The 10,791-nt window shown below is 34.0% G+C and overlaps 1 protein-coding gene across 1 annotated transcript in view; it reads left to right on the top strand.

Moving 5' to 3' along the window:
- Positions 1-1,104: 1,104 nt before the first annotated feature.
- Positions 1,105-10,791, top strand: part of Odf2l (outer dense fiber of sperm tails 2 like) — a 38,389-nt gene continuing 28,702 nt past the window's right edge. The window contains exons 1-7 of the mRNA XM_026406153.1: positions 1,105-1,265; positions 4,177-4,346; positions 6,277-6,412; positions 7,244-7,369; positions 9,802-9,864; positions 9,977-10,048; positions 10,618-10,734. Coding sequence (XP_026261938.1) covers positions 4,234-4,346; positions 6,277-6,412; positions 7,244-7,369; positions 9,802-9,864; positions 9,977-10,048; positions 10,618-10,734 — 627 coding nt within the window. The 5' untranslated portion in view covers positions 1,105-1,265; positions 4,177-4,233. The remainder of the gene's footprint in view (positions 1,266-4,176; positions 4,347-6,276; positions 6,413-7,243; positions 7,370-9,801; positions 9,865-9,976; positions 10,049-10,617; positions 10,735-10,791) is intronic.

Genomic DNA, 10,791 nt, shown 5'->3' with positions numbered 1-10,791 from the left:
TCTAACTTTAGATTTTGTGACTATTTCCTCACAGAAGTCTTTTAAAGTTAGTTACATCTAAAATCAATGCCATTTAATTAAGCATTTTTCACAAGTGGAGTTTGTTTACAGTTTTTTTTTTTCAAGATAGCAAGGTTAGCTAGAATCCTAGGTTAGCACTGAAAAGCCAAGTAGAATTGTTCACCTTCTTTATCCCAAGTCCATTGGACCCCTCCCCTCTTTTACTGAGAAAATTGGCCCAGAGAAATTAGTTGGTTTGCCAGAGGTCACAGTACATTATTGCTAAGAGTAGATGTTTAAACCACAATCCCCAGAAACTTTTCAGCATTTGCAGACATATAAAAATTACACATTATTAAATTTTAACTCTCATGAACTTTTTGCTGGACAATCACAATGCTGGAGGAAAAGAAGGCATTGTTGGTATCATCAAAAGGAACTATTTAGTAAAATCAATAATTAGAATGGTTAAACGGTTCAATTGATAGTTTGCTCTATTTATGAATATGTAGGCCTAAATCTCATAACTGGAACATGAAATAGAGGCACTGAGTGAAATTTTTATTCTCAATAAAACCTTGTTCAGTTTGTTCAGGAGTTTATAAATCATACCAAATGGCTATTGCGCTGATACAAAAAAAAAAAAAAAAAAAATGAGAGCTGGAAGGCATTTTGAAGTACACAATGCAGCTCCTTCATTTAACAAAGGAAAAACCTGAGGCCCAGGTAAGGTTTTTGGCCAAACAATACTATATATTTTAGAAGAGGTTTCTTTCAAAAGCAGTTGCCTTAGCTTTTTGAAATCTCAGCTTTTAAGCAAAAGCTGGGCACTTTCATCCTAGTGTCTGAAAGTTCGAAATTGGCTTTATTTCCTTTCCCAGATGAGCTGTTAAGATTTTTGGTGATTAAACACACAAGCCCTGTCCTTTCCAGAAAACAAAAGCTTTTGCTATAAAAAGCTCCCCAGAGAAACAAAGGCAGAACAAAGCCCATCCCCGGCCCCGCCCCCTCATTCCCGCCAATAGCAGCGGGCAAGGCGCTCGCGAACTCGGGCCAATCGGCTGCGGGCCCGACGGAAGGGGCGGTGTAGCCGTTGCCAGAGAAGCCGCTTGCCGGTTACTAGCGTCTCTTTGGTGCCTTAGCACCCGGCGGCACTCTTCCGCTGCAAGCAGTTTTAGGTATTCGCCCCCTCCTTAGCCTTCCACCTACTCCACTATTCCCTGCCTCCTGCTCCCTCCTCGCTGATCCGGAGCCGGGGAGCACAGGTACGTAGGCCGAGCTTTACACTTGCATCAGCCCCCGTTGACCCTCTCGCCGCCGCGGCGGGATGACGTCACCGCGACGTGCTAACGCAGCAGCAGCGGCTGAGGCGCGCCCTTGGGCTCTGTCTGGGAAACTTGACTGGTCTCTGGCTGTCTGAGGGGCCCAGTGGGGTCCTGTAAGAGAAAATTCTCGCCCTCACCCTGGCTGGATTTTAGTCTGCTTTTTGCATTTACCCTCCACTTTCCTCAGGGAAAGGGCGGCGAGACTTTACTCCTAGAAAGGGTAGCAGATCTTAGTGCGAGGCGGGCTGGTGCAGAATGGGTCCCCGGGAATGGCCCTGTTTGTTTCATAAATCATTTGGCTGTATTTTAAGTGCCCTTCAAATTTTATGCGAGATCGTGGAAAGCTCTGAAGCTCCAAAAGTGAGACATATTTCTGGTAGCCTCAGGAAATAATTCCTTCAGGATCCTCTAGGTCCCATCCCTTGGTGGATTTTTCGCTTATGGAAAGTGCTAGAGGCTGACTTGCATTCAGTTCCAGCTCTACCATTTAACCGCCTAGTGATCTTGGGTGGGTCACTGAACCTTCTTGGCTTCAGTTTTCCTTATCTGTAAAGTGGGGCCAATAATGATCATTTTGGGGGTGGCTATAATTAAACGTGGTTTTCCATGGGTAGCTCTGAATTTAGGTGGCTGGTGAATGATGCCTGTTATTTACTGAAAATAACAGTTATCAGACTGTGACTGAATGTTGGGGAAAGGCCATTTCAAAGCAGTTTATCTCTCATCTGATGCATAATGTTACAGGTGTCTTAAATGTATTTAATTTGTGTTACCTTTTTCTTAAAGTTGTAAATGGACACAATACTTTTATTTATTTTTATGTGGTGCTGAGGATAGAAGCCAGTGCCTCATATGTGCCAGGCAAGTGCTCTGCTGCTGAGCCACAATCCCAGCCCATAGTCTGTTACCTTTTAAGAAAGAAAAGAAAAAAAAATCTGAGCTCTTGAGCTTGGCTAGCAGTCGCCCCATTTAATGTATCCAGCCTCGTGTCTTCTCCCTTTCCCTCTTGCAAGTCATGGTCCCTCGTGTTTCTAGCTCTTTTTATTACTATTTTTATTAGACATTGTTTTAGCTTTTCTGCTGCTGTGACTAAAAGACCTGACCAGAACAATTTCAGAGGAGGAAAAGTTTATTTGGGGACTCACAGTTTCAGAGGTCTCAATCCACAGACAGCAGGCTCCATTCCTTGGGGCTCCAGCAGAAGAGTGTGGTGGAGGGAAGCAGCTCCCATGATTATCAGGAAGAGAGAGAGAGAGAGAGAGAGAGAGAGAGAGAGAGAGAGAGAGAGAGAGACAGACACACACTCTGACTCCGAGACTCCACTGGCCAAGTACAAATATGTACCACAAAGCCATGCCCCAATGTCTTACCTCCAGCCACAACCCTCCTGCCTTTAACTACCACTGAGTTAATCCCACCAGGTTATTAATTTACTGATTGGGTTAAGGCTCTCATAACCCAATCATTTCTCCTCTAAACCTTGCATTACCTCACACATGAGCTTTTGGGAGATACCTCATATGCAAACCATAACAGACATTATATCGGTACATTTCTGTGGGATATAGTATTATAATCTGATACATGTTATACAGTGTATAATGACCAAATTTGGGTAATAAGCACTTTGATTTCCTCAAACATCAACCATTTCTATATGTTATAACTTTTATATTCTTATTATGAAATATATCATAAATCATTATAAATAACAGTTATCCTACTGTGCTATGAGAAAACAACCAGTTCTTCCTGTGTTTTGGTGTCCCTTATCTAACCTTTCTGTGCCCAATCCTCCTTATCCTCCCTAGTCTCTAGCAACTACTATAACATTTCATTTTTCTGAGATTGACTTTTTAGTTTCCACAAATGAATGAGAACTTGTGGTATTTTCTTGCTTTTTCCAGTGTTGGACCCCTCATGGAGAATGCCTTTTTCTGCTCCTGTTTGGCCAATTCACACTTGTTTTGTAGGACTCAGCTGAGGTTGCACCTCCTTTGGAAAGTCTCCCAGATTCCTGCCAGTTGACATTCACTGTCCTTTGGCTTTTTGTGGCACACCATGAATCCGTTTCACAACTTCTCGCACACTGGATTTTAGTAGTCTAGTTACTGCTGCTTGCTCTTTAGATTTGTAGTGTGTACCTTCAAGTAGCTCATTCTTATCCCTTACTTCCCTGTACAGAACACTTTTCATCTTTTGGATATAAATTGAATTAAAATCTGACGGAATTAAGGCAAGTTTATATATTTTTGCTGTGTTGATTTTTATGTTTATTCATACGTTAGCATTTTGAGGCTTTTCATTCAAAACATAATTCTAGCAATTTCTTGCTAGTAGTCTTGGGGAACAAGCTCACCATTCTAAGACTTTTTTTTTTTTTTTAATCTGTAGACTTTGGATGTTAATAGCAACTTTGTGAGGCTTTTTGAGAGATTACGTTTATGAGGTCAGTCACTGTGCTGTAAATGGCAGCAATTATAATTGCTTTGAAGGAAAGAAAAATGCTTAATGATTATCTGGTATGGGATGCTGACTTTATTTGTGATTAGACAATGTACGGAACATCTTTGGTCCCATCTTCTTTTGAATAATTTAGCTCTTGTCAGATGCTTTCATTTCAAAAGTGTCCTATGATCTGGTTACCCTAACTTGTATTTGAGGACCTAAACCTATGCTGCCCACAGTGTTAGGTAATGCAATTTTGGACTGATATAACCTCGAGTAGCAGTTATAATTTTGATATTTGTCTTTAGAAATGTTCTTTTATATATCATTAGGATCTTTATCTTATAGAGTAATAACAAAGTCTCTACTAAATAATAAGTTTAATAACTAAAATGTTTCCTAGCTTTCAGCTTATGTGAAGTTGTTATTGAAGCCATCTATAAATCTGCTTACTGAATTTATGGAGAAGCCTAGAAATGATGGAAGTCATTCAGAAGAATTCTTTTCCCATCTCAGAAGTCCATCAGAGAAAGAACATTTATCACGACATACTAGTGAAAGTCGTCTCAGCTGGTATTCTCATCATTATGAGAGGAACTCTAATATTCTGATTTCAGGGTTTCATCTTTTGTCCACAATGTAAATCATTTAAGCCAAATGCAATATTATTTCAAAAATATTTATCTTCAAATTTATTATTGTTTAAAATAGATTTAATCTGAATATAGATGTATTCATTTAGCAGGACTTAGCTATGATTTTTAAAATTACAATACAATTAAAAATTAAAATCTAACCTATTAGAAATTTGTAAAGTAAATCTTAACTAAAGCAAATGAAAATATAAATGTAAATAAGATGGGACTGGAAATGTAGTTCATAAGTACTGATTCATTATCATTTAATATATTGCAAATATTTATCATATTTTACTGATTTAGAATGGGAAATGCACTTGTTATTTATAGGAATCATTATTCCCCAAAACAGCAGTCTTAAAATAACCATTATTCTCATTATGGATAGGATAGTTGAGTTTCTAATTTAACTTGTTTGAAAATAACATTGTTTTGTTATATATAATAATTCTTGACTTTCTGTCATTTTAATATGGGACAGATATCTTTTATAGCCATGATTTTCTTAGGTCCTTGAAACCTTAAGAAGAAAATCTACCTTGTGACATAGCCTGTAAGCTGCCATAAGTTTTTAACAAGTCACTATATTATGTTCTGTGAAGAAAAGAAAATGTTATCAATAAAATTTAAAAAGTGCTTTCCTATCACCTGGAATTTTATATATAAATGTTGAAAAAACTCCCTTAAACGTGTTTACACAGATTTTTTTTAATCCAAATAAATTCTGTTACATAAAAGTAAAATGTAAGTGAAATAGTTTCTCAAAGTTTCTTTTTTTTATTTAAAAAATTTTTTTTAATTTGTTTTAATTAGTTACACATGACAATACAATGATCTTGACACATCATATATTTGAATCAGGTGATATGAAAGCACTTTTAAAATTTTATTGGCATTTCTTTATGCTGAAAGTCTTAACTTTTAGACTTTTTGACTCAAAATTTTCCATCCTGTTAAAGAGTAATGGTGATATAGCATTTCTTAGGAGCATCTTTAAATAAAATCCTTGGTAGCCAGGAGACAGTCTTGATTTGTCTTTATCTGTACACGCCGAAATTTCATAGAATGGTTTTGGAACTTTTGTACTTAACCAATTCTCTTAACCTCTCTTTATGACCTTTCATTTCTAGGAGTTCTAAAAGTGTTATATCCTTTAACTCTGGGCTATTCTTCAAAGTTGTATATACCCATTTTATAAATTTTGAGTGTGTACAGATAAAGACAGGTCAAGGCTATCTTGTGGCTGATGAAGGTTGTGAGAAGCATCCTGAATTCAGCATGGCCAAAAGAAAAAAAAAAAATTCTTACAAAATCAATCAGATATTTCACTTTCAAGTGGTAATAAATGTATACTAAAGCCAAATGTGGAGGATTTTTGGAGACCTGCAGAACTTTAGTTTGTGTTTCATTTGTTTAGCTTTTTCATTCATTGATGAAGGACAGTTTTATGAAGGACAATGAATTTCATGGAAATATTTGGCAATAAGGTCTAGAAAGACAAGTCTCTTGATTTGGAGTGAGGAAGAAGTTGGAGAAAAAAAAAAGATATTTACACTTTTCATTTTGTAAAATGAAAGGGGATTTTGAATAATTATCAAACAGCACAGTTAAATGCTGCTATTAGTGGTCTTTGTGTTTTACATGTCTAAATATTCTAAAAATTATCTTTCTGTGTATACATTGTGTAGAAAAAGTATAGAAATATTTAGAAAAAATGCACCCGTTTTTAAATGACAATTTAATATTGCATATTGTAGAAAAATTTATAGGACTGTAATATTTAGTCCATGCTATGTTTATATAAAAAGCATAACCAGTTTATGTGATAGATTTAACTTAAATTTTATTTATGCATTTGTAATTAGCCTGGACCAGGACATCCAAAATGATGAAAAGATTGATTTGGGGGCAACACTTAAAGAAGCTGAGTTGGCAACCTGTTCTATAGAATTACTTTTGCCATTATTTAAAAATGCCATTGAAGAGATGAGTTTTGAAAATGTGAGTATTTATGAACATTTAACAAAGTGAAAAACTAGTGCAGTATTCAATGCATTAACTGATTTCTCATATCTTGAATAGGTATGGTCATTTGTGGGTATTTGATACCCAAAATGGGATTTATCAGTGTTCTTTATGCTGGTGTCATTAAGTACTTTTCTTTAAAAAAGAAAATCAATCTCTCTCTCTCTCTCTCTCTCTCTCTCTCTCTCTCTCTCTCTCTCTCTCTCTCTCTCTGGAATGCGCTAGATAAGAGGCCAGGCTGTGAACTGTATATCTTGGTATTCGACTTACCTTGCCTTGAACTAGAGATTCAGCTTTTTCTCAAAAGTTGGTTTATAGAGCTGAGATGTAGCTCAGCACTGGAGTGTTTGCCTAACATGGGCAAAGCCTTAGATTTAATCCTTGTTACCTTTAAAAAAAAACTAAAAAGACTGAATTTAAAACCAAAATCTTCAGAGAGATGAAATGTATCTGTATTTCTATAGTGCTATTTGGAATAGAAAACTATTTTAAAATTTCACCATGCTGAAGTTTGAGTTAGGGAGAAAAATAGTGTATCCTATACATTTTGTTAGAATAAGTATTGAAATACTTCTAGAGTTTAAGCCTTTACTTTTTATTTTAATGTAATGTACTTTGTAACAGATCCTACCTACTGTTAACAAACTTGGCAAATTTTACTATTATTATGTGCATTAGAATGATCTTGTTACTAGGAAAAATGTTCTTTGATAATAATCTTAATATTTTAGAGTATTTTACTTTAATGCCATATCTTAAAATGTGTACCTGGTACTTATATTATGTCTGGTTCTTATATTTTATCAGGCTAATCTTTCTGTCTCCAGTTTGAAGATTTCTAAACAGAGGGAAATATTAACAAAAGAATTAGATACGTTTAAACGGGTAAAACTAGCCTTAGAGCATCTTCTTAGAAAGACCAACTACAAACAAGTAAGGCATCAACACTAAACACCCACTTAGTAATGATATTCCTCACGTGAATGTTATTTATCTAAAAGCTAAAATATTGATATATTTGAAGTGAAAGTAATTCTTTGAATTTTTGTTTGAAATAGCAATAATTAAACTAACTCCTATTTTAATGTTTTATAAGCATGAAAACAGCATGTTCTATAAAATATATTTTTTCTATATTCAAAATCTTATAATTTGATTACAATAAAATATACATTCTTGGAGTTTAATCTCATATACATTATATTTATATATGTATTTTCTTTTAAATTATAAAAAAATTTTAAATATAGATACATAAAACAAAGTTTATGTATTAATGGGGGACAGTGTAATGTTTTGTTATATTTATACTTTGCATAACATTTAAACCTGTACATTTCCTTAAATATTTGCCATTTCTTTATGGTAAAAACTTTCAAAATCCTTTCTTTTAGCTTTTTGAATTGTACAGTTCAATATTGTTATCTATAGCCACCCTACTGTGCAGTAGCATACCAGAGCTTATTACTCCTATCTAACTGTAACTTAGTACCCATTGATCAACTTTCCCGCATCCTTACATCCTGGCTGCTCTCTACCATGTCTTGTTAACCACCATTCTACTCTCAACTACTATGAAATCAACCCTTACCTTTCACATATGAGTGAGGTCACGTGGTATATGTCTTTCTGTGCCTGGCTTCTTTCATTTTAACATTCTGATCTCACATGTCATCAATGCTATTATGAATGATAGGCTTTCATTCTTTTTTATGTTTGAATAGTCTTACATTGTGTATGTGTACCCACTTTCTTTATCCATTCACACTGGTTGATGGATACTGAGGTGGTTTTTATTTCCTGTCCATTATGAATAGAACAAATAATTCTTGACTTTCTTTTGTCCTTTACTGTGGTGACATTTTCTCAGAATTGTAAAATATATTGAATATTGTTACCTAATATTAGGTAACAGTTTTCGAAACTAAAAAAGCTACATGCTTCATTATAGAAAATTTAGATACTCAAAGAAATACTAATAATTTCCTCAGTAAAAAGTCACTACTTTTTTAATATATTGTTTTTAATTTGTGGATGGACACAATACCTTTATTTTGTTTAGAAGTCATTACTAAAACTATTTTATAATAAATTTTATATGTGTAGTTTTTTGTTATTTTACTATGTACGTGTTATTTTTGTGTTTTAGATAACTGAGAACCTACTATTTCATTGTTTTATAACCTGATTTTTACACTTGACACTGTATCATCAGTGTTTTAGTTAGCTTTTTCACTTCTGTGATCAAAAGATCTGTTTAACAATTTTAGAGGAGGAAAAGTTTATTTTAGGGCTCAAAGATTAAGATGTCTCAGACCACAGACGGCTGGCTCTGTTGTTCTGGGTCTAAGATGTGGCAGAACATCTTGGTGGAAAGGTATGGCAGAAGAATGCTTCTCAGGACATCACACCAAGAAGCAGAAAGAGACTTCCCTTCACCACGTACAGAATATAAACCCCAAAAGCATACCCCCGTGGCCCAGCTCCCCAGTCATCCTACCTGTCTACTTTTACCACCTACTTAATCCCTATCAGGGGATTAATGCACTGATTAGGTTAAGGTTCTCAAAACCGAATCACTTCACCTCTATATCCACTTGCATTGTCTCACACATGCGCTTCTGCTGGGCACTTCATTTCTAAATCATAACAACCACTATTTTCTCAACAGTATTTATTAAATATTGGTTGAATAAAAAGAAATCTAAAGTTGAATTCCATGGACTCTTACAGAGTCTAAGGTCAGATTTCATGAACACTGAACCCTCTGAAATTGTGTGCACAATTTGCATTATATATATATATACATGTTTATGTGTTTGGGGATGAAAGAAATTCATAGCTTTTTCACATTCTCAAGCAGGAGCCCTATCCTCAAGAGTGATATGTTTTATTTGTTTTTTAGGGTTTTATGGTATTTCAGTAAGGCTACTTGGTATAAATCACTACAAATTAGGGACTCTAAGTATTTTTCTCTAGTCTCATTTTAAATGGCTACGTACAATTCCATTACTAATTTATTGTCATTTCTTAAGAAATTTCTTATTGCTAGAATTTAAAGTGTAATTTATTCCTGTTTACAGATAGCATTATGTTAAGCTGCTTTTCTGTATGGGTTTTTTTTATATGTCATTGACCTATACTTCCTGAGATATTCTTTGGGGATTAATTTTAGTAAATTAATAAATTATGGACAAAAATTATTTGGAAAACTTACACAATCTTTCCCATGGCTAACTTTTAGAAATCTGCACAGTTGCATAGTATTTGCTCATATGATTTTTTGAATTATGCTTATTCTTTCTACTTTTTTATGTCGAGAATTATACTTTGTGAGCATTTATGATAAAATGCTTTCTTTACAGACAGGAGACAATTTACCAAGCATGTTATTACAGAATCTGACTGATAATGAAAGTGAAAATATTGTAAGTTTTTTTTTCATTTTGTATTTTTGTTTTGCTTGTTTGCTACTTGACTTTATAAAATTAGCAATAGTAAATTGTGAAATTTCTAACTCTTACATTATTTTTGCTGAAGAATCTTAAGAAGAAGGTACTTGAAAAGGAGGCCTATATCCAAGAACTTTCTTGTTTGTTTCAGAATGAAAAGGTAAACAAATTTTGAGCTTTTTATCTTAATTCATCATATTTTCTTAATATTGTCGCATTTTTTTATTTCTTCCCATCCTGATTCCATATTCTCAGAAATTATGCAAGAAGTGCTTTTTGACAGTCCAGATTATTAGATTATTTAATATAATTTACAAGATTTATGTATAAGTACACCATTTTAAGTTTTTGTTTGTTTGTTTGTTAGGGTTTTATTGTGTTTCAGTAAGGTTACTTGGCATAAATCACTACAAATTAGGGACTCATGATTTAGAATTTTGGAATTCAAATTAAGGAATTTTGGTGTAAATAGTAGCATTTTAGATATACCTATAATTTTACTTATAAGGACAGATGGAAATATTTAAAAAGATAATTATTAGGAGACATCAAATTAAATGTGGGAAGAAAACTCCTGATTTTACATGAAATATAATGAGGCAGCAGTTTATGTAAAGCAGGACTTTGCTTTTTATCAGCTTTTTAGAGTGTCTTCATTTGTGGTAAAATTAAAGGTATTGGGGATTATAGCAAATAATGTTTTTGTTTGTTCTTTTTTCTCTGTTATAGGAAAATACTTTGAAAGCAAACCGCTTATCTCAGGCAGTGAAACTAGTACATGAACGACTACAGCTCCAGATTCATAAAAGGGAAGCAGAGAATGATAAGTTAAAAGAATACATGAAGGTTATAAATTACTTAACTATTTTTAAAATTTAAGAGATAAAATTAATAAAAACTATA

This window comes from Urocitellus parryii, chromosome 11 (assembly GCF_045843805.1).
Source record: "Urocitellus parryii isolate mUroPar1 chromosome 11, mUroPar1.hap1, whole genome shotgun sequence".
NCBI lineage: Eukaryota > Metazoa > Chordata > Mammalia > Rodentia > Sciuridae > Urocitellus > Urocitellus parryii.
Note: the sequence above shows the minus strand (reverse complement) of the source record. Positions and strands in the feature narration are given on the sequence as shown.